Consider the following 24,175-nt stretch of genomic DNA (forward strand, 5'->3'; position numbering starts at 1 on the left):
GGACTCAAGGGTCCCGGGTTCGATTCCGGTCAAGGGCGTGTACCTTGGTTGCGGGCACATCCCCAGTGGGGGGTGTGCGGGAGGCAGCTGATCGATGTTTCTCTCTCATCGATGTTTCTGACTATCCCTCTCTCTTCCTCTCTGTAAAAAATCAGTAAAATATATTAAAATAAAATAAAAAGCTAAGGAACAAAGGCATACCACTCATTATTTACTATGATTTTGAGTCTCATGAGAAATTACATATAAGGAGTGCTATTTTGGCCGAGTTTAGTCCATATCAATTTTTCATCTAGTGAGAAATATTGCAAGAAAAAAGCAAAGCTTTAAAAAATGGCCTTTAATGAAAAATATAAAAATACAATATTGTAATCCTTGAAACATGATTTGTATGTTCAGCAAGTCTTAAGAGATTCCCAATGTAAAATAATCCTGTTTACTATATGTGTATTTTTATTTACACATTAAACGATACATCTGATTTACTTGACAGTAATATTTATGATGCTGACATCCTCATAGGGCTTATCTGTTTTGGGATTGACTTTGACGTTGGAGATCCTTTGTACAACTTCCATTCCTTTAGTCACTCGTCCAAATACTGTGTGCTTATTATCAAGCCAAGGCTGTGTTGGAGGACAAATGGAAAATCTTGGTAAACCAGGTTTCTTAATTCACACCCTCTGGGCGAGCAAATTAAAGAGAATTTAAATTTATGCTTTACTTTTTTATGTAATTAAAAAGACTCACAGTAATTTCACTTAGAGAATTTTAAGAGTAATTTCCATATTTATAAGAAAAATATAAAAGCATAGTATAATGTTTAAATATGTGCAGCTTTCAGATCAAAGGGAGCTGGAATGTGTTTGCTAAAGGCAAGTTCCTTTGCATAGTTTAAAAGGCAATTTGGAATAGTTTAAGCAGCATGTGCTTTGGCATTAAAGATGTGGGCACTCAACTGCTGGCTCTGCTACTTGACCTTTGGCAAGTCAGTCATATTTGTTTCTTCATCTATTACTTAAAACTGGGCATAGTGATACTAGAAGTATTGTGAATATTACATGAGACTGTGTGTCTGGCAGATAGTAGTTATAGTTTTCTTTCATTGCTTAGTGCTTATTTCCAAAAATTAAAGTGTATAATTTTTATAATCATGTAGAACTACATAGCAATAGAGGTAGATATTCTTATACTGTATTCTGTCAAATCTACAATGCTATTGGTTACATTCTGATTTCAGAGATAGAAAAATGTGGGGGGGAAATGTCTTAAAATCAGGAATTCATGTATTTTAATTCTCCATTCTAAAGACGAGGAAACGGGTCCAGAGGTGAAATAATTTGTTTTGAACTGTACAAAACAATAACAGTGGCGAAGGTGACTAAAACTTAAGTGTCCTAAATTACAGAAGTATTGTTTTACAAAGTATTTCTGATTTGTTAGGTAATTTTATATTTTCTTATCTAAATTATTTTCATTTTGATAGAGACTAATGCAGCTCTCATCCACTGAATTTACTCTTAGATCATAACTTATGAATCTTTGGCTTACAGATAATGCTGTTCTACTCACCGTTGGTACTACTGTTATGAAAAACTGAGATCCGTTAGTATTCGATCCAGCATTAGCCATGCTGAGTGTATATGGTCTGTCATGTCGTAATGTTGAATGAAATTCATCTTCAAACTCTCCTCCCCATATGCTTTCTCCTCCCATACCAGTACCTGTTGGATCTCCAGTCTGAATCATGAAGCCCTTAACAGAAAGTACACAAAAATATATTAAACGGGCTGGAGGGAGCCAATGGGGGGAAAAAGGAACATATGTAATACTTTCAACAATAAAGAATTATTAAAAACAAACATATTACACTGTTCTTTTCTATATGTATGCTTTGGAGTTAGGGTTGTCAAGGGTGCTTTGTATTCAGTAAAATTGTAACTTTGATAACAGTCACTCTATAAAGTGATTTTATTAAACTCAGTAAGTTATACTTTAATTTGGATGATGTATTTCTATTACTCAACTGCTACCAAATTTAAAACAAAATGCAAAGGTATTCTCATTTATAGACATCTATATCTTGCCCAATAGTCTATAATTAATAGTGTAAATAAGTTTTAGTATCTGTATAGTATCTTATATAATTGCCTCATTCTTCTCACCTCCCTTTCCCTAACCACTCGATTTTCTGGATTTCATTTCATTAATTCCTCCAGAACCCTGAAGTTTGACTTTTCCTCCTATCACTTCTGACTTGTCAGTAAACAAGAACTACGTATGTTTTATGGAATGCTGCCCAACAACACCCTGGGCAGGGTTCATTCCGCTCTGCAGGCATGCATGGTGGTTCCCACAGGTTAAGTGGCATCCAGGCTCTTCTGTTACTTAAAATCGTATCTTCTTATTTAGCTGCTAGGAACAGTGGCTATTGGTTTTATCTCAGCATGTCCCCTTTACTCATTATGTGACCTTGTTTTCAGCTGTTGAAAAAATATTGTTGCAGTATTTCTAAAATGGTGATTACGCTATTATTCCAGCCCTTGATTTTAGATTTGATATTCATCACCATTCTTTTGGCTTCCATAGTCCATTTTTCCTCTTCCTTTCTAATAAACTAAGTGTGAGGGAATGATATGCCTTAGGTTTAAACCTCTTATACCTTACATGATAAAATTTGCTAACTTACCTTAATTATACGGTGAAAAGTATGTCCATTATAATAACCATTTCTGCTATGAACACAGAAGTTTTCCACTGTCTTGGGACACCTACAATAAGACATATATTAAAAATATGAAATTTATTCAGAGTATTTAAGACAATTTCTTTGCAGTTCTGCTTCCTAATGGTGTTTTCAATATCATCTGAATGTTTCAGAAGGACAGTCTTTTTTTTCATAACCTCTTCTAACCTGAAGACAAATAAGAGTTGAAAGGGCATATAAGCAGTAGTATATTATTGTTTAGTAGCATATTGTTGTTTAATGTAGTATCTTTATATCAAGATTGCTTATTATGGTTGAGTTTAACAATATTTAGACTTCAAGGTTATTTAGTTTAAAAAATACAACCATAGCCCTAGCTGGTTTGGCTCAGTGGCTAGAGCATTGGCTGGCACACTGAAGGGTCCTGGGTTTGATTCCAGTCAAGGGTACGTACCTCAGTTGCAGGCTTGATTCCCTGCCCTAGTCGGGGCAAGTGGGAAGCAACCAATCTATGTGTCTCTCTCACATCGGTGTTTCCCTCTGTCTCTCTCCCTCCCTTCCACTCTCTCTAAAAATAAACAGAAAAATATCCTTGGGTGAGGATTAACAACAACCACCAAAATGTAAAAACAACAACTATAGCACCTTAAAATATATACAATTTGCTGTATATGATGGGTTAAGTTCCCAGTAAAGGTAATTTTCTCATGAAAACAGTATTATGGTTACAGTGATACATTCCTGACCAAGAACTTATTCACCAAAATGCTATCTCCTAAATTTAATCAAAGTGATAATCAGACACACTGAGTATGAAGCATTCTAAATAATATTAACTAATCCCACGGGGTGATTTAATGTGGTATCATTATCCTGTAATAGCTCTTAGAGCTGGGGTTGGAGGGAAAAATCAAGAGAATCCTGCATGAAGTACATCAAGGAGCAACAGGCTTAATGGGTGCATGGGTTCTAAATACTTGAAATGAGATGATCCAGGAGTCTAGATACCTAGTTCATCTTTTTTTTTTGTTTTGTTAATCCTCACCCAAGGATATTTTCCATTGATTTTTAGGTAGAGTGGAAGAGAGAGGGAAAGACGAAAAGAAACATCAATGTGAGAGAAACACATCGATTGGTTGCCTCCTGCATGAGCCCTGACCAGGGCCCGGGATGGGGAGGAGCCTGCAACCAAAGAACATGACCTTGACCAGAATTGAACCCGGGACCCTTTGGTCCACAGGCCAACATTCTATCTGCTGAGCCAAACCAGCTAGGGCAGAACTACCTAGTTCTTTGTTCAGTACCAACGTATGACATGATAAAACATTCATATTCAAAATAACTAAGTACTTTTAAATAAAGGTGTAAAGATGTCACCTTCTGCATAATGACTAGACAGAGACACTACTGTATTTGGTATTGCATGCTCATTTTGCAAATGTTTAAAAATGTCCAGAATACTATTTTCCCTTTTTCAATGGAAGCCCCTATGTGTTTTATTGGAATTTGTTTTAAAAAATACAGCTACTGGGTGTAAGGAAGAGGAAGTAGATGTCTAGCAAATGTCAGGAAGGAAAAGTAAGTATCCTCCCCTTAAGAGATTGCTTTGAGAGGAAAACCAGTTATAATAAGCGAGCCACAAATCTTATAGTTGGGATGTGCAGTTAATGGTAATAGTAATATACATTTGTATAACTTTTTAGTTTCATTCATCACTTTCATAGCCAAGATGTTTTGTCCTCGTATTTTAAACCTGTTAAGTATCTATACTAATAAAAGGGTAATATGCAAATTGGTCAGGATGCCCTCACAGTAACAACTGAACAACAGGCTGTGTGGGGCGACCAGGCCTGTGGGGCGGGGGCAGTGAGGGGCAACTAAACAACCGAACAGCAGGCTGTTTGGGGTGACCAGGCCGGCAGAGGGGGGCAATGAGAGGGGGGGCAGTTGGGGGCAGCCAGGCCAGCAGGGGGAGCAGTTAGGGGCGACCAGGCTGGCGGGGGGTCGGGGGGAGGGCAGTTGGGGGCGACCAGGCTGGCAGGGGGAGCAGTTAGGGGCGATCAGGCAGGCAGGCAGGCAGGTGAGCAGTTAGGAGCCAGCGGTCCTGGATTGTGAGAGAGTGCAGGCTGGGCTGAAGGGACATCCCTCCCCATGCACGAATTTTGTGCACCAGGCCTCTAGTGTGTATATATGTATAAAAATGTCTAGAGTAACAGTTAATCAGAAATTTCAGGGTTGATGCTCTATCAAAGATTTCAATTCTGCAAAATTCCTTAAGTCAAAATAACAAAAACTTTAAGTTGCACAGTTTCTTCAAATATACACATTTAAAACGGTGTTTAAGACAACAAAAACAATACATACTCAACAGGAAAAAGTTTGATGTGAATGTCTCCCATGCTTGTGTGGATAATGGCACTATCTGAAACTCGTTTGGGTCCTTCAGCCTGAGTAGCTGCCATAACTTCCTCTTTAGAAGGTTTCTCATTAAAAACATCTCGGTCAGAATCTGCACTTTTTGTATCTTCTGGTTCTCGTTTGGTAAACTAAAGGAGGAAAATAAAAAGTGAGTAAATGAATTAAAATTTTCATCTGGTTAAAGTTTATGAACAAGCAAATTTAATTTCTAATGAAATATTTGAGGAAGGTATGAATTCACATCAGAATAAATCCTTATTTCAGGAATCACTTCCTATCAAAGGGTGTGTAAGGCAGTTAAATTATTTTTATACTTATGTGAAAATAATCTATAAATGAAGATGTATGATGTTAAGTTGGATTTAATATCATTTTGAGCAGAAATTTTTTGAGTATATACACATTTAACAAGATGCAGGTTTTCTTGACGTAGTGTTCTACTTCTGCCTTCTAGCATGTCCTAACCTGCCACCTGCTGCCTACTTTTCACTAGAAACTCTGGGTTTCAATTCCAGCTCTGTCATTTACGAGTTATGTGACTTTGGGGAAGTAAACTCACTTCTTACATTTCCTCATTTATAAATGGGAATAATAAGAACTACCCCAAATGGTATTTGTCACAAAGATTAAATGAAGGGATGCAAACTGCTTAGAGAATAGAGCTTACCATATAGAGAGCACTGTTATTACTAATAACACTTGTTATTACTATGAACAGGACCTGGGGCTAGATAGGATGAGGAATCAAAGATAAATCAATAGTGAATCTTAACTTTTTTTTTTTTTTTTTTTGCAGAGCCCCATCTGATATACCTAAACCCTGAAGCTTGGGAGAAAGAATGTAAATTTTGAGTGAAGTTACAGAAATCTCAGGATTCTCAGGGTATAGGGAGAATTGAAAAAAACCTTTCAGTTGTTAAAACTCTGGATTTCTCAAGGCCTGTTTCTTCTGACTCTCAGAAAGTAGAAATCTTCCTTCCCAAGAAAGCTCTACCTGATGCCAACTGAGTTTCAGGAAGGTAAAGCTTGTGCCTAGGCCCTGTCTTGCCTAATAGCATTCCTTGGTCCACTTGGATAGATTCCAAATAAACAAATGCGATTGCTTTCACATCTTATTCTCCAGTTTTCAAAGGAATGGCAAGTCTGTTGTACTATTTATATGAATCTTTAAAGTTATCTTGATTTAGCTCACATATGAAACTACTAAAATTCAAATTTTGTAAAATTTTACTTTTATATCACATTATCTCACTCATTTGTGGAATATAATGAACAACATAAACTGATGAACAAAAACAGACCCAGAGACAGATAATCATCGATCAGACCATCAAACCTCAGAGGGAAGGCGGGAGGGAGGGAAAAGGGAAGGGAAGAGATCAACCAAAGGACTTGTATGCATGCATATAAGCATAACCAATGGACACAGACACTAGGGGTTGAGGGCATGAGCCGGGGTGGGGGGGGGGTGGGGAGGGCAATAGGGGATAAGGACACATATGTAATACCTTAATCAATAAAGAAAAAGAAAAAAAGAACAACCAACTTATCACAAATGAGATCAAGTTCTGTATGGTTAATGTAGCAAATGACCTAAAAATGAAGAGTTTTAAGGTAGGAGGCCAGCTGATACAGACAGCTGGGGAGTTAGGCAGAGAAATATAGTAAGTCCTCACTTAACGTCATCGATAGGTTCTTGGAAATGCGACTTTAATCAAAACAATGTATAACAAAATCAATTTTACCACAGGCTAATTGATATAAATGAGTTAAGTTCCTATGGTATTACTTCTGATCACAAAAACATCACCCCAACTTCTAAATAAAGATCCAAAACACTGCTAATATTAAACATTGAAATGAAACATTGAAATAAATGTGAGCTATACATATATTAAAGGAAGATTAGTAAGAACCAGTCAGATAATTATTTCACAACCTGCTTATTCCAGTTCAGGTGATGGGTGTCTGGAGCCTATCCCTGCAGTCCAGGGCTCAAGGCTGGTCAGGACCCTGTTCTATGCAGGACACGCTCACACACACCTACACTCACTCAGACTGGGACAATTCAGACATGCAATTAACTAATGTGCACATCTCTGTGATGTGAAAGGAAACGAGTTCCCAAAGAAAACCCACACAGACATGGGAAGAATGTGCAAACTCCACACTGACAGTGGTTCCAGCCGAGAATCAATTTTTCCCCGCTCATCAATGTTAAAAGAAAATGACAATATTTGAGGACCTGCTGTAATCACATTTGGGTCTCAGAAAGTCTCTGACTGCAGTGTGAAGAACAGAATACAAGGACATGAGGTCTCTATACTTTAGATTTTTCTGTTTGATTGAACAGTTCATACAGTGCTACTTCTAGATAGCTTCGTAGTTTGATTTTGAGCCCAATTTTAATTAACATGTAAAGTACTTTTAATTCACTAGGAAAATATATTCCTCAGGAATATACAGTTCTAAAGTAGCAGCATTACAAAGGAGTCAAATGGTTAAAAAATGTGTTTAGAGAAGAAAATGTGCAAGTTCAGGGGAAATAAATTATGTTCAAGAGCAAAAATTGTAAAATAATAAAAACAGAATAATTTTTAAAACCCCACAGTAAAGACTATTTTGGCTTCAATTATTACCATAACCACTTACTTCCTATTATCTTAGACAACATAAATAGTTATAAAAGCCAGGTTGAAAAATTTTCAAAACAGAATAGAAAACGGTACAGAAATACTTACAATCAAGTCCTACTTAAAAATTCTACAATATTAATGTTATAAGATAGTATTCTGGTTGTTTAGAAAGTCTATTATTGCCAACATTCTCTTCAGTTGAAAGCACAAGCCAAGAAAATAAAACTCCAACCAAACTGGAAGAAACATTAAGGTCTCTCTCTTAGTACTTCCACATACCATATAAAATCTATTCTTTTTGAAAGACGTACAGACTATTGTTGGGTCAGCTTGAATATTCTGAAGAACGGGGTTTTCAGAAGCTTTCATTTCTATAGTAGTTGCAGCACGATGTTTTTTGGCTATTCCCTGGAACAAAGCCAATTGCATCACCCTAATATTCTCTTGCTTGCCTAAGATCCGCACACACCTGGAAAACACAACGTTTTATACGATAAAATTTTCAGAGTTAATTCCAATCATAACTTTATAGATAAAAGCTGGGAATCAGCTATTCTATATATTTGTACAAAATAACTAGTGAAAGATTTTCAAAAAGTGTTTCTTTACCCACCTCACCACCAAAAAAAGTTTTTTTAAAATTGGTAGGGAGCTATAATTTTCAGGTAAAAAAAAAATGCAATCATTCAGTCATATAATCTTAACCTATCCCCATTATTTTAGTCTATGTGCAAACCTTCAAAGGTTTTTGTATTGCTAAGAACTAAATATAAATTTGTTTATATGTGAGAATGTACAGCATAATATTTTTTCTCCTTAAAATATACTTTTAAGTTCTTTTTATTTACCTTCAGTGATAGTATCTGATTGTAGCTTTCTGAACTAAAACCAAATGGACTGTTTGCACAAAGGCTTATTGTGGTTTCATGCATTTTAAGTTCTGATTTTATGTCTAGCAGGATGTAATGCCGAATTCTGTGGTTAAAATATTTGGCAACATTTAACATGAACCAGGCTAATTTAAATCAATAATCAAAAGACAGACTATAACTTGTTAAAAAAAAAAAAGCAACAACAACAACTTGAAACTATGCATATCTTCTTTCCATTTCTTTCACAAACATGAGTGGAAACTTTTTACATAAGAGTATAAACAACAGAAAGACCACAGAAAATCCAGTCAAAACATTTGGTTAAGTTTAGACATTTGGGACCATTCCACTTGTCTTGGAACAAACAAAACGCCCATTGTTTCCCTGAAGGAGGAAATGATCCCCAATAAATGCATTAAAAAAACCATACATCATATTAAAGCTTACCGGTTTGTTTCTACATTTATAACTTTAATGCCCAGCATTGTTCCATATAACACAAAGTGTCCAGTTTCATCAAAAACTATATTAATTAATCTCACTGCATCCACCTTCTCCAACTCACGTTCTACAGCCATTCGTCGGCCAAATTCCATGTCTGGTAGCTGTTGCCTCATTTGCTGTAGTTCAGTAAACATCTAGGAAACAACCCATTTATTAACAAAAAAGCTACATAATAAAGGGAATGCTAATTCAAATAGAAGCAGAGTATACATTAAGAGCAAGTGACAGTTTGTGTATTTGTATTATGTCGTATGGAGGATTCTAAACACTATTTCAATCATAAAAAATAATTTACACTAACTGGTTCTTCTAATTAAATTAAAAAGTCAATGTAATTACTACTTTATAGGATATTTCTGCTGCCATTTATAAGCTACACACTAGCAGTTTCTATTGGACATATAATGCAAACCATATAAGTAATTTAAAAATTTCAAGTAGCTACATTAAACAAAAATGAAACAGGTAAAATTAATGTTTTATTTAACCCAACATATCTAAAATATTAACATTTAAACATTAAGCAATTCAATAAAATTACATTTTTTTCTTATATTAAATCTTTGAAATTGTATTTTATACTTTCAGTTTATCTCAATTTGAAGTAGCCACATACTCAAGAGTCACATGTGGGTACTATATTAGATGATGTAGCTGTAGACTATGAAGTCCTTATATAAGGATCACAGGGCCTGACATACTGAGCATCCAATGGGAGGAGGGGGAGGGGGAGGAGGAGGAGGAGAAGACATACTAAGCACTCAATTTTTTTCTTAATCCTCACCCTAGGATATGTTTATTGATTTTAGAGAGAGATGGAGGAGAGGGAGGGAGAGGGAAGGAGAATGAGAGTGAGAGAAGGGAACTGGGGGGAGAGAGGGTGGAAAGAGAGGAGGAGGGGGGGAGGGGAAGAGGAAGGGGGAAGGGGGAGGGGAAGAGGGAGAGGGAGGAGGAGAAAGAGAAAGAGAGAAACATTGATGAGACACTCCCCAACCAGGATGTGCAACCTAAATGGGATCATATGCAGGGTACAGGGGATCAGGCTCTAACCCCGTGGTCAGCAAACTGCGGCTCGCAAGCCACATGCGGCTCTTTGGCCCCTTGAGTGTGGCTCTTCCACAAAATACCACGGCCTGGGCAAGTCTATTTTGAAGAAGTGGCGTTAGAAGAAGTTTAAGTTTAAAAAATTTGGCTCTCAAAAGAAATTTCAATCGTTGTACTGTTGATATTTGGCTCTGTTGACTAAGGAGTTTGCTGACCACTGCTCTAACCACTGGGAAACCCAGCTAGGGCAGCACTCAATTCCTGTTGAATGAATAAACTCTTATTATTTCACTAATGTATAACAATTTCATGATATTTCAGAAAATATTTCAAGTTGTTCTAACATATAGTTAAATTATCATTAGTAAATATGATGTAGGATAGATGCTTATTTTTATGGGTGTACTTTAGTTTGGAAATTTGGTTTACTTTTTAAAAAAATTATTTTATTTTATTGATTTCAGAGAGGAAGGGAGAGGGAGAGAGAGAAACATCAATGATGAGAGAGAAATATAGACTGGCCACCTCCTACACGCCCCCTACTGGGGATCAAGCCCATAACCCAGGCACGTGCCCCAGATGGGAATTGAATCCAGGACCCTTCAGTCCACAGGCGGATGCTCTATCCACTGAGCCAAACCAGTTAGGGCTACTTTTTTTATAGATAATTAATACAGAAAAATAGGGGTCACATCCAATTACTATTATTACACTATAGGCCTCCCAGAATATATGATCTTTACATTTAGTTTTCCAGACATTTAGGGCATCAAAGAGCATAATTCAAAAGTAGTTCTCCATTGCAGATGAAAATAAGCCAGACTTATGTTCCATCTATTTCTTTTTTCATGTCTGTGTTAACTAGAAATCTCCAGTTTTTTTATATATGGAATGAACAATATGCTCCAAAAATCAAAAGGAGGTAGGTGTGTTAGGGAATGGTCTTATAGGCCAGCTAAAAAGCCTAGTCATTAGAGTTCCTTTTCTTCAATCTGTGAGACTAATATATGTTACTGATTTCTATATTCATATGTCAGAAACAGCTTAGAAGTTAGAGGATTCAGTTTCAAGACTTAAAGTTTGTAGATGGCCATGCCATTGATTTCAGAGAGGTAAGAAGACGAGAGATAGAAACATCAATGATGACAGAGAATCATTGATTGGATGCCTCTGCACGCCCCCTACTGGGGATCAAGCCAGCAATCTGGGCATGTGCTCTGACCAGGAATCGAACCTTGACCTCCTAGTTCATAGGTTGACACTCAACCACTGAGCCAAACCAGCTGAGCTATATATTTATTTTATGTTAATCTAACCTGATAAGTACATCAGAATCCTGCTACAGAATTCTAGCCTTACTATCAGGGCCTCTGTGATATACAAATGTATGGCCATATGCAGTGATTCTGGCTAATAAATGCTAGAAGATACTTCACACCATCCAATCAAATTTCTTGTCTTTTAAACTAAGACTCTTACTGGTTAGAAACTTCTCCCTGTGACATGGAACTATGAAAATCCAGTGACTTACTACTTACTAGCATTGCAACTAATTTAAATGGCATTTGCCTTTTTCATTTTTTTCAAACTTTCTCATTCTGAATCAACTCCTGACATAGGTTTTAATACTGAGCTCTTGATACTTTAGTTCTATCACTTCAACAAATGTTGAAGACAATAATGAAGAAACAGAGGGAACTGAACAGCTCAGAGTATGTATGTTAAAGAGATTTATATCCAGAAACTAGGATTTGAATATTTCTTTTCCTAAGGAAGCTTAGAAGAGCTGCAAGTTGGTAGAGTTTTGCAAATTATATTTAACACTTGCCACCAAACAACAGTGCCACTAATAAGAGTGATAGCATTTTTGAAGAGTTTAATGCAGGGAATATAATGTAAATTGGTTACTACGGAGACTGGAATCAACACTGTCTGTCACACAATAAATATTACTGCTACAAAGGTTCAACACAGACTCTTACCACTAGCAGTTAAAGAAGTACTTGATGAAAACAGCTGATGAGATCCAAGTTTCCACAAAAACTAGTTAACTCTGTATGGATACACTCTTATTCTATAATGATACGCTCTAACAAATTCTTGTTAGCAGTAATGTCAGGTACTATTCTTAATGCTGGAGATACAATCATGAGCCAAAACAAATACAGGACCATAGATTGTATAAAGTTTAGTCTATTGGGGGTTGATATACGTGAATCAAATAATTGGACCATACAAAATGCTTTCTAAAAATAATAGTGATATACAGTCACATAAAAAAAAGTTGTCCTAGACTGGATGAATAGTGAAAAGCTACCAGAGGAAGATACCCTTTCACTAAGATTTGAAGAATAAGTTCAACAGGTAATGGGAGAAATGGAAGGAGGGGTAACTCCAGGTAGAAGGAACAGAATGTTCAAGAAACGGAAGCAAGGCCTAACTGGCTAGAGTAAGAGGCAGGGAGAAAGGTGAGTTACACTAGACTGTAATAGTAGGCAGACACCACAACATGGCAGGCCATTATTTTGGTCATGATCTTAAGAACAACAGGAAGTAACTGAAAGGTTCAAAGGATGACATGATCAGATATGTGCTTTTAAAAAATTACTCTACATGTAGCATGGATAACAGATTAGATACTAGCAGATCATGTTATAAGCCAGGCAAAAGATCATGAACTATGATAGTGACAGGTGTGCTCAAAGGAAATGGATGGATTTAAAGTATATTTAGAAAGTAAAATTGTCAGGACTCATGATAAATAGAGGGGTAAGGAAGCAGAGTTAAGGATGAATCAGGTTTCTGGCTTGTGCAATTAATGGATGTTGATGCCATTCATGAAGATAGAAAAAAAAAAAAAAGGAAAAATGGAAAAGATAGTACCAGGTCTGTTCATAATAGAAACCTGGAGAAATAAATTTAGGAATAGTCATAGACAGACACGAGTGAATAAAGTGGGAAGAGAGGGTGGCTTAGAATGAGTTCTGAAGATCTTAAGAGAATGAGCTTGCAAACAAAAGAAAACAGAAAAAAATAGATACATAATAGAAGGATCATTGGCTCAGAAAAAATAAACCTAGGGAAGAGAGTTTTGAGGAGCAACAATGCAAGACAGCAGGCAATTGAATATTATAATATGCCAAGAGAAATAACTATCAATTTAATACCCTGAAAAAATATCTTTTGAAGAAATAGCACAAAACAAAGACATTTTCTGGAAAAAAAAAAAAAAAATATATATATATATATTAAATTTAAATTGCACTTACACTTAGTGATTCGTCAAAGACTCTCATGAGTTTTCCAGTTAAAAACCTGAAAATTCTAACTTTTCTATCAGAACCAATTGTAGCTATTTTCTTCCCATCAGGTGAAAAACATATGCTGGTTGGATAAGCCTTGCACTTGGCAAATTCATATAAATCTGTGTCAGTTTTATATTCCCAGCTCACATTTTTGGGGAATTTATATTCATGGGGAGGCCCAGTCCAGTATTCAATCATTCCAGATTTGTCGGAAGACACTACTGCTTTGTAAACTGGGTTTAGCCGTATTTGAGTAAGAGGTGACGTATGGAGTTTGTCAAAAACATGAAGTGGCTGGTTATCTCCTCGACCATCATAAATAAAAATTTTTCCTGTACTCTTCTCAGAAGCAGCAACTGATGATATGGCATCCCCTGGGCAATAGATCCATTCGCATTGTCCAGGAAAATAGCTGAAATAATAAAGAATTGAGAGAAAAGGGAGGTCAATACAAGAAATAAGCATCCCTTCCTATCCCCGCTACCAAAAAATGTCCTGGCCAGTGACCAGTGATTTGGCTAGTTTTGGATTCCTTGCTCAAAAAAGGCAGAGAGTTACAGAATGGGGAGGAACAACTAAGGACAGTTACTGATTTTTCTCATTCTGACCTCATCAGTGCATTGATAATAACTTCTGAGGATCTACAATCTACAAGAAGAGAATTGCTATATAGCAGACCATTTACTTCTGTTGAGTAGAAAAGGAAACCTAACTAGACCTGGGACTTAAGATAGTTTGGGGCAATGCTTTTTGAACAGTATGTTATAAATCCATCCTTGAAATATTAAAACTCAAATTATTTTAGTTATGACTATGTTCAAAAGAAAATCATGCTTTTATCACACTATCATTATTGGTAACTTGATATTAAAACTATAAGCTTTGCACATGCTCCCTGATGACCAGAGTATTAAAAAAATGAGATAGAGTTAATCAACACACCAAACTTTTACACTCAAATGAGTGTTGTCTCCTTCAAAGTAATCAGTCTGAGAAGTTACCGTTATTCTAATGATGGTGCTGATGCTCAAAACATTTTTGGGACTCTTCTCTTTGAATTTCTATCAGAGCCTAAAAAAATACTCTGTCAATATTTGCAAAGGTGGCAAATGTTCAACATTTATGTATATATTTTATTTTTAAAAATAGCTAACATGGGAAACAAAGCTGGGGAGTAAGACAGATGATCAATAGGTGTTTCTATTTGTAATAAAAAAAATAAGTTCTGACCATAAATGAGACTGATTTCCTTTAGTGGCTTGTACACTGGTTTAATAGGAAATTCCAAAAGAGTCCTGCTCTGTATTGAACTACTGTTTTTCTCCATCCCAATTCATATGATGAAGCTCTAACCTTCAATGTAATGGTATTTGGTCATAGGGTCTTTAGGAGGTAATTAAGTTTAAATGAGGCCTTATGGGTGGAACCCTATCCCCATAGGCCTGTGGCTTTCTAAGAAGAAGAGGGAGATATCATTCCTCTTTTCATCCCCTGTTCCCAATGAAAATACAATGTGAAACACAGAAGAGAATTCACACCAGAAACCAAACCCTGCTGCAACCTTGATCTTGGACTTTTCAGCCTCCAGAACTGTGAGAAAATAAATTTCTCTTTATGCCACCCAATCTTTGGTCTTTTGCTGTGGCAGTCTGAGCAGACAAAAACATGTCTCAAAACTGTTTCTGACAACAATGCTAAAACTTTCAAGGTGACATTCATTTAGGTGTATATAAATTCAGGTGTATATTACCTTTAAAAAGACATGCTTGAAGCAAAGTATTAGTCTCATTACTGTACAATTTAACTACAAAGTTTGGGTATCAATATACTTCAAAGGTTAAAATCATCAACAATTAACTTTTATTCTAAAAATATGCATTAGCTTTCTAAGAACACAATACCACAAGTTTAACTCTAAGTACCAGTAAATTAGACATGATGGACCCTTGTTATTAAGCAGTGTTAAACAGATATAATGAATTCTTGCTATGATGCTGTTTTGGAAATTTCTGCAGTGATTATGACAATAACCACAGCAGAAGCCTCCAAACAGCATCATAACAAGGATTCACCATTTCCCAAGCGAAATCCAAAGGTACATTTTTTAATGGAATGGTAACATATTCTGTTTAGAAATACCTATGGGTGAAGTTTAGTTTAAAAATTATTTCATGCCCCGCTGGTGTGGCTCAGTGGTTAAGCATCGACCTATGAACCCAGAGGACATGGTTCGATTCCCAGTCAGGGCACATGCCCAGGTTGGGGGCTCTGTAGGGGTTGTGCAAGAGGCAGCCAATCAATGATTCTCTCTCATCATTGATGTTTCTATCTCTCTCTCCTTCTCCCTTCCTTTCTGAAATCAATAAAAATATATTTTTAAAAAATTATTTCACTAAGTCAAAAAATATGTAATTTAAGAAAGACTCACCCAAGCTTCAGCATATTGATCATGTCAAAGTTCACTACATCAAACACCTTCATTGCTTTATCATCACCCACAGAACAGAACAATGCTCCCTCAGAGCTAACTGCAATACTTTCAATAACTCCTGTTTAAATAAATAAAATTAAAATATAAATACCAATGACATAAATGCACATAATTCAAAGAAAAAAAAAAGTTTAAAAAAACTTTACAGAGCTAACATCTTTATATTTAATAATAAGTATATTTGGAACTTAAAACACACACACACACACACACACACACACACACACACACGAGTTAGTACAGTTTAAGAGAGCCAAAAAAAAAAAAAAAGTGAAATTCTTACCCAGGTGACTGCGAAAATGTTTAACAAATTCAATTCCTTCTTCTACCTTTTTCCAGAACTTAACATGTCCATCATGACTGGCAGTAATAATAAAGTCTGTCCTGCATATATGAAATTATAAAAGTTAACATCTAAAACAAATCTATGAATCACTCAGTATCCCCAAGGCAATCATTAACTGAGAATATCTGACTCTTTCAGAAAAGGTTTTCAAAAAAAATCTTCCTTTATGCAGGCCACTATATTAGGATAGATAGAACATTGCAAATTTTGAAGTTCTTTTCTGGATATCGTAACTAATTTTCACCTTAAGACCTAGGCTCAGAATTGAGTTGGGACTTGACATTAAAAAAATAAAGAAAATAAATCTCACTGGGAATCACTAGACCTTAGAGTATTTTAATGTTAAAATTACCCTACTGGCTATCTTTTCACAGGGAAAAGGTTCTATTTTTCAGAAGTTCATAAATTAAATCTCCACATATTACTTTCATATACAGCAAAATTCAATATAGGTTTGTTTGTATTCTATGCAAGGTATTTTGGTTGTTTAAATTACCAAAAATATAGTTAGGGGAAAAAAAGATTTTGTACAGAATAATCCTGTCTGCAGGTATATAAAAATAGAAACCATTTATTGAAACCTACTATGTGCTAGGTACTTTACACATATTACCTTATTTAATCTTTACAGGAACTCTATTAGTGTAGGTATTTTTTATAATAATTTTATGAATTAGAACAGTGGTCAGCAAACTCATTAGTCAACAGAACCAAATATCAACAGTACAATAATTTAAATTTCTTTTGAGAGCCAAATTTTTTAAACTTAAACTTCTTCTAACACCACTTCTTCAAAATAGACTTGCCCAGGCCGTGGTATTTTGTGGAAGAGCCACACTCAAGGAGCCAAAGAGCCGCATGTGGCTCATGAGCCGCAGTTTGCCGACCACTGAATTAGAAAATAGTTTTGAAATGTTAAATGTATTTTCCCTAAGTCCACAACTGAAGAGCGGCATTCAATGTCAGATCTGCCTAACTTCAAAATCTATAATCTTTCTGTTATACCCTGCTGTTTTGGGAAAACACACACACACACACACACACACACACAAACAAACAAACAAACATAAACTTGAGGAGCCTTGTCAGTGTTCCTCAGTGAACAGAACATCAGCCCACGCATCGAGGTGTCACGGGTTTGATTCTCAATCAAGGGCATGTACCTGGGTTGCAGGTTCGATCCCTGGCCTGGTTGGGGCACATGCGGGAGGCAACCAATCAATGTGTCTCTCACATCGATGTTTCTCTCCCCGCACCCCTTTCTCTCTTCCACTCTCAAAACTTAATGTAAAAAATATCCTCGGGTAAGGATTAACAATAACAACAGAAAAACTTGAGGAGAGAGTGACAGCAATTCTAGTCTAATATGCTGCTTTATACACTGGTAACTTTGGATTGGGAAAAGTGCTAATGTCTGTCAGAATTATTCTATAAAGGAAAAATAAGGATATTTTATGTAACCACAATTAAAAATGGTATTTTAATTACATGTATATCTTAAATGGCTTCCAATTGATTCAAAGAACAAAGTAATTCATCTACTTCTTTCCATAATCACTGCCAATATCATCCAAGTCACCATCATATCTCATCTAGATTTCTATACTAGTCTCTTAACTGCTCTTACTATATCCATTCTGGCCCTATTTAAATCCATTAATCTCACCACAGCCAGAGTGGTCTTAATAAAATAAACCTGATGTTACTCTCCTGATTATAGGCTCAAAATCCATACAAGGAATAGAAAACTCTCTAGGACTTAACCCTTGCATTTTTTGCTCCAGCCTCATCCGCCATTTAACTTCTCTAAACCTGCTTCCTCACCTATAAAATGTAGATTATAGTACTACCTCATTAGACTGTTCTTAAGATGAACGAGATAATTTATGAAAAAGCATTAGAACAGTATTGGGTATAATATGCACTTAACATACAGTAGAATATTACTATTATGATTATTCTTCTCCAAATCCCATTCATTTATTTTGAAGGTCCTGTGACATTTCCAGGTTGTCTTAGTTCTAATCATTTCCCCATTAGTACTGAAGGGGCCAGCTACCAATTACTCCATCTGTTTAACTAATATACTCTTCTTCTGGAAAGCTCAGACTAGTTCATCTTCTTTTGGCATTTATTTCCAAAAGACATGCACACAAACTGAAGAGTTCTGTCTTAGAGGATGCATTCCTTGTGTGATAGAGGAAAGAACATGTCAGCCTTAACTTAAACTTCCACAGAACCTATAAAATTAAATAGAAATCCATAATATCCTAAAGTTACTTCTATTAGTCCATGTCAAAACGTAAGTATTTTAAAAAAATATTTTCAGAAAATGTAAGAAGATATGATACACTTACTTGGTGCACACTACATGGGTGATAACATCTCTATGCATGTAACTGCGCTCGTACATAGATGCACTGGGGAGATTATCAAGATATACTCTTTCAAACTCTAGAACTGAGGAAAAAAGGAAAAAAATTGTTTTTAACAACTGGAACTAAATACTATTTTGTATTTCTAAATTCTATGTTGTATTTTCATCTAGATTTTCTTTGTCTATTCCACATGTAATAAAAACAAAAGTTCAGTGTCTCATGTCAGTTGTAACTTTTATTATTGCACAATATTGAACAGCACTAATATTTAGCAAGTCACAAGTTCTTAAGTAATACATAGATACTTAACTTTCCCCAGAACTTAAGCACTGAATGGCTGGCTTAATATGAAGGTTTCATTCAAAAACAAAAACCTTAAAAAGCTTCATGAACATACCACAACCATTTTTCTAACCACATAGATCCAATTATTAGTGCTAATTTAAATAATAAGAGGCCAGTAGCCATCTATAAGATGTCTCAGTTTATCTTTAAGGCACTAATACTCTTTGAAGCACGATACTGGTTTTTTTAGAGTTGAGAAAACCCTAGAGAGTATCCAGTTGACTGCTTCCAAAGCACTTTCCAGGGGCAAAACATTTGTAAGAGTGATAATGTGAGAAAATATTCATTTCATTATATGAGCTATAAACAATTTTACTAGTAAAAGATAATATATGTGTACCTAACAAAATAATCCAATGACTATTTTATTTACCCAAAAATTTCCACAAAGTTGCCAAGTAAAATGAGCTATTTCAGTTTTTTATAACTACTGTATATCAGACTCAAAGCTCTGTCCAGTGGATTACTTTTCCCATCATTTTTAGTAACAAAATCCCCAGTTTTACATGAGCATACTGACATCCAGCTATAAGATAACCTTTCTCACCTCCTGCAGTTAAGTGTAACATTGCACCAATGAGATAAAAGTGGAAATGTTGTGTCACAGTCAAGAATTCTTCTTCAAAATAAATAAAAGGTGTACCCTTCTTCCCTTCCTCAGTCCTACAGCTTGGAACTGGGATAGCCTATCTAATAAAAGAGAAATATGCAAATCGACCATACCTCCGTTACACCCACCAGCCAATCAGGAGCTAATATGCAAATTAACCCAACCAAGATGGCTGTGGCCACGGAGCGAGCAGGAGGCTTGGGTTTCCCCAGCAATGGAGGAAGCCAAGCTCCCGCAGCCCTGGCCTCTGTTCAAGGCTACAAAGTTTCAATTATAGAAGATAAATAAATCTCAACAAAAATGGCAGCAGCCACGGAGCTGGAGAGAGCAGGAGGCTTGAGTTGCCCCTGGCGATGGAGGAAGCCAAGCTTCCACAGCCCTGGCCTGCCTTGGCTCAAGGCTACAAAGTTTCAATTATAGAAGATAAATAAATCCCAGATACCAGGGCCTCTGCTTGGGTCGCTGGAAGGCGTGGTTGGCCTGCAAACCATCACAGGCCCCTCACCCAGGCCACCCCCATGCCCCAAGGAAACCCCCACCCTGATCCAGGACACACTTCAGGGCAAACCAGCCGGCCCCCACCTGTGCACCAGGCCTCTATCCTATCTAATAAAAGAGTAATATGCAAATTGACCATCACTCCAACACACAGGATGGCTGTCCCCATGTGGACACAAGATGGCCACCACAAGATGGCCAGCAGGGGAGGGCAGTTGGGAAGGACCAGGTCTGCAAGGGAGAGCAGTTGTGGGCGATCAGGCCAGCAGGGGAGGGCAGTTAGGGGTGACCAGGCAGGCAGAGGAGGGAAGTTGGGGGTGACCGAGCCTGCAGGGAAGGGCAGTTGGGGGGACCCAGGCCTGCAGGGGAGAGCAGTTAGGGGTGACCAGGCCTGCAGGGGAGGGCAGTTGGGGGGTATCAGGCCTGCAGAGGAGGGCAGTTAGGGGTGACCAGGCCTGCAGTGGAGAGCAGTTGGGGGGTACCAGGCCTGCAGAGGAGGGCAGTTAGGGGTGACCAGGCCTGCAGGGGAGGGCAGTAGGGGCAATCAGGCTGGCAGGGGAGCAGTTAGGCATCAATCAGGCTGGCAGGGGAGTGGTTACGGGGTGATCAGGCTGGCAGGCAGAAGCGGTTAGAGGCAATCAGGAAGGCAGGCAGGCGAGCAGTTGGGAGCCAGCAGTCCTGGATTGTGAGAGGGATCCCAGATTGGAGAGGGTGCAGGCTGGGCTGAGGGACACCCCACCCCACCCCGCCCCATGAATGAATTTCATGCACCGGTCCTCTAGTGAGCACCATAATTCTAATAACCACTCAGGACAAAGGTGAGGGCCATTCCCTAGTGATGCTAGGGGCAGAACACTGGAAAAAGCCTAGGTTCCTTTGGAGCCTCCAAACCAATCCTAGACTGTCTACTTTGGGACTTCTTTTACATATGAGAGAAGTATATCTTTACCTTTTCAATGTTATTTTGTTGTTTTCTGTAATATGGAGTTAAACTTAATCCTATCTGATACACATGCCTTTTGCTGCCAATTAGTTCACTTATTGAACAGGTATTTATTGAAAATAGGTTCCAAGGCACATGGAATAAAGAATAACACATAGTTCTGTCCTTGAGAATCCATTAGTTTAATTAAAGGTAGTGCCATACAATCTATAATAAACACATAATATGAGAATTAGACTGGACATCCTTCTGGACGACCTTCCGGATGAAGCTGGGGCTGCGAGGGAAAGCCCAGGTCCTGGGTGTCAGAGGGAAGCCGGTGCCAGCAGATGGGGGAAGGCAGGCTTACACTTGCACAAATTTCGTGCATCGGGCCTCTAGTCATTCATAATGTCTTTCTGAAAATGTATTCAAAAGCCCAATAGCCAAACAACGTGTTAAAGGAAGTGGTTCCATTTCTAGAAAGTTAAATATATTATTAAACTCCTGTCCTTTTAGACAAAACCTTCAATGATGTTTTTGTTGTTGCTGTTAATCCTTACCCAAGGATATTTTTTCCAATGATTTTTAGAGAATGGAAGGCAGTGGGGTGGGAGGGAGAGAGGAAGAGACAAACATCTTGGTTGCCTCCCTTTGGCGCTCGGGGCCCATGCTCTAACCACTGTGCACACCAGCCAGGGCTTCAATTATTTTTTAAAACATTTCATACATCTTTGAAATTTCAATTTTTTTCAAACTGAATATGCTATGGAGTGACTTAAATACAATAAGCATCTAATTAAGGGTGAAGATTTTCACACCTAATAATTTCCGTATCTGTCTCAATTGTTTTTTAAGTTTCTAAGATCATTGTCTCCTAATAGTAATATCATCACTTTGATATTTTTGACATCCCCCCCTTATTTTCCATAAAAAAGGATATGCAAGAATATTCTAATTCAATAAAATAAGAGCATAAACACTGTAATATTCATTCAGTAAATACTTATTGAGTACCTGCTATATGCAAAGCAATGGAGCAAGACTTGCTCTTATATGCTTAGTCTTAGCAGTGGAGAGAAACATTAATCAATCACATGAATAAATATATAATTTCAAAATGTAAAACGTGCAATGAGGAAAAGTTATTATGGAAACATTTATCAGGAAGCCTTGGGAATAATAATAATAAAAAAAGGTAATAACACTTTAAGGGTGTCAATGTACAAGGTTTAAAAAAAATAGCTTTTTTGCCCTAGTCGGCAAGGATTCCGGTCCGGTCAAGGGCACAAATCACATACCTTGGTTGCAGGCTCCTCCGCACACGGGCCCTGTCCAGAGCACATGCAGGAGGCAACCAATCGATGTGTTTCTCTCACATTGATATTTCTCTGCCTTTCCCTTTCCCCCTCTCTTCCACTCTCTCTAAAAATCAAAGGGAAAATATCCTAGGGTGAGGATTAAAAAAAAAACACAAGGTTTTTCAAAATTCGGAGACATAAAATTTGAAGGCTACCTGTGGTAAACATTATCTCAGAGTTATTAGCAATGTGCTTTAGAAACCCAGGCCAGGCTGGTGAAGTCACAGGCTTCCCAGAGGAGGTGATATCTGAGCTGAGCCCAAAGGGTTGAACAACAACAAAAGGTTAGCCAAATCAAAGGGGTGAGGGCAAATATTCCAGGTAGAGAGACACACCAAGATACCCCAACAGTCATCCAGTGGAGAAAGAGTATGGCCCACGTGCACAGGAGAAACAAGGGGTTATTATGGAAATATGCTGGCTAGATAAGGACGGAGGGAGCGTATCATGAAAGGCCTTGTAAGCCATCATAGGGAGTTTGGACTTTATTTTGAAAATCATGAGTTAAGTTAATTCAAGAGTTAAGTAAGGAAAGTGATAAAGTAGGATTTGAATTTTTAAAAGGCCACATTTTAATGGTCTTACCCGTTTAAGGAAACATTTCACAGAACTTGGAAGGAAAAGAAAATGTAATCTATTCCTTTACTCACTTCGTTTTGTTTGATAACATTTTGTCACTGTTCCACGTTAACAGCAAAATGCTTCCTGTCCTGGTATGCAAGGAGTATGGTTTGAAAACCACAGAGCTCGTGTTTTCGATGAAAATATGTGATCCAGGACACTTACCCCGGGAATCACAAAACTCATTAGTTGAAGAGGCAGGGTTGAACTCATCTTTACTTACGTACACTTTCTGATTCTAAATGGGCACCGCCCTTCCCTCACTCCCGCCTCGCGTCCCCACACCCTGACACCGCTCCTGAACTGAACGCCTCTAAGAGAACCAGTACTCTTCCGCATCTTCCAACCGGAGTTACAAATTCCAACCTCCTAAGGCCGCCGTAGGGACTAAATGAGAGGTGCCAGGGACATGGTAAGCATTGGCATAAAGAAGCATTAGCATCTATATAACAAGTCAGTGGCTAACAGTATTTGATAGGATCAAAAAGACGCTGTACTGCGTCCAAATCATTACTTCGGGAGCACGTACAGGCCCAGAGTGGCCAGAAGTGAGAAGGACGACCCTCGGCTCCGAGGGCGCAAAACCTCACAAACGCACCACCGTCTTCGGGTCTGGCTTTAGGGTCCCCGCTCGGGGCGCGCAGCAGGCCCATCTCCGTAACTACCTTTCCTCTTCTTGGCCAGTGTTGCCTCTACGGGTAAGGGCCCAACCCAGCGCTCTTCGTTATCCTCTTCGTTCTCTTGGGCCATTGCTACTGCCGCTGCCAGCTCGCTCTCTTTGAGTTCCGTTTTCTCCGGTTCCTCCGGCTCTCGGCGCCTTCTTCTTCTTAGCTGGGAATCACTAGCCCCTTCCGCCGCCATGTTGTCCGGATCGTCGGTAAAGGCGCGACACTCACAGCTCAACAACCAATCCCAGGGCAGCGCCGCCGGCTCGTCACAGCCGAGGGAGGCTCGGGATTGGCTGTGGTGGGCCCAATCAGCAAGCAGCGCGCGCGGCTCCGGGGCGCAGGCGTGTGGACAGCTGGAGGCGGCGGCTGCCGGTCCGGGGCTTGAGCGGTAAGAAATGGGCAGGGGCGACCGCGCCGGCCGGGGCTGGATGGAGAGCTGCGGCCCGGAG

General features: G+C 38.1%; 2 protein-coding genes across 4 annotated transcripts in view; one reads left to right on the forward strand and one right to left on the reverse strand.

Moving 5' to 3' along the window:
* TRIM23 (tripartite motif containing 23) overlaps window positions 1–6,242 on the forward strand; it is a 40,315-nt gene extending 34,073 nt beyond the window's left edge. The window contains exon 13 of the mRNA XM_054715217.1: window positions 5,922–6,242. The gene's annotated coding sequence lies outside the window, so the exon portion shown is untranslated. The remainder of the gene's footprint in view (window positions 1–5,921) is intronic.
* PPWD1 (peptidylprolyl isomerase domain and WD repeat containing 1) lies at window positions 326–23,924 on the reverse strand. Of its 3 annotated transcripts, none has more exons than XM_008161868.3 (11): window positions 23,724–23,924; window positions 18,681–18,783; window positions 16,261–16,361; window positions 15,915–16,035; window positions 13,451–13,898; window positions 9,081–9,271; window positions 8,041–8,230; window positions 5,072–5,253; window positions 2,690–2,771; window positions 1,573–1,755; window positions 326–626 (listed from the first exon to the last, which is right to left on the reverse strand). In XM_008161868.3, the coding sequence occupies exons 1-11, from the start codon at window positions 23,917–23,919 to the stop codon at window positions 483–485; spliced, it is 1,941 nt and encodes a 646-aa protein (XP_008160090.1). In that variant the 5' UTR covers window positions 23,920–23,924; the 3' UTR covers window positions 326–482. The 3 variants fall into 3 exon arrangements, with proteins under 3 accessions (XP_008160090.1, XP_027995331.1, XP_027995327.1); XM_028139526.2 differs by having other exon boundaries at window positions 625–683; XM_028139530.2 differs by lacking the exons at window positions 8,041–8,230; window positions 9,081–9,271.
* Between the last annotated feature and the right edge of the window lie 251 nt (window positions 23,925–24,175).

Source organism: Eptesicus fuscus, chromosome 4 (genome assembly GCF_027574615.1).
Source record: "Eptesicus fuscus isolate TK198812 chromosome 4, DD_ASM_mEF_20220401, whole genome shotgun sequence".
Lineage (NCBI taxonomy): Eukaryota > Metazoa > Chordata > Mammalia > Chiroptera > Vespertilionidae > Eptesicus > Eptesicus fuscus.

Excerpts from the sequence above, each read along its gene's own strand:
- PPWD1 (XM_008161868.3), bottom strand. The coding sequence starts at position 23,919 with ATGGCGGCGGAAGGGGCTAGTGATTCCCAGCTAAGAAGAAGAAGGCGC. Across the intron at positions 16,362-18,680 it reads ACCCATGTAGTGTGCACCAA|GACAGACTTTATTATTACTG; the intron begins GTAAGTGTATCA and ends TCATATATGCAG. Across the intron at positions 2,772-5,071 it reads ATCAAACTTTTTCCTGTTGA|GTGTCCCAAGACAGTGGAAA; the intron begins GTATGTATTGTT and ends GTCTTATTGTAG.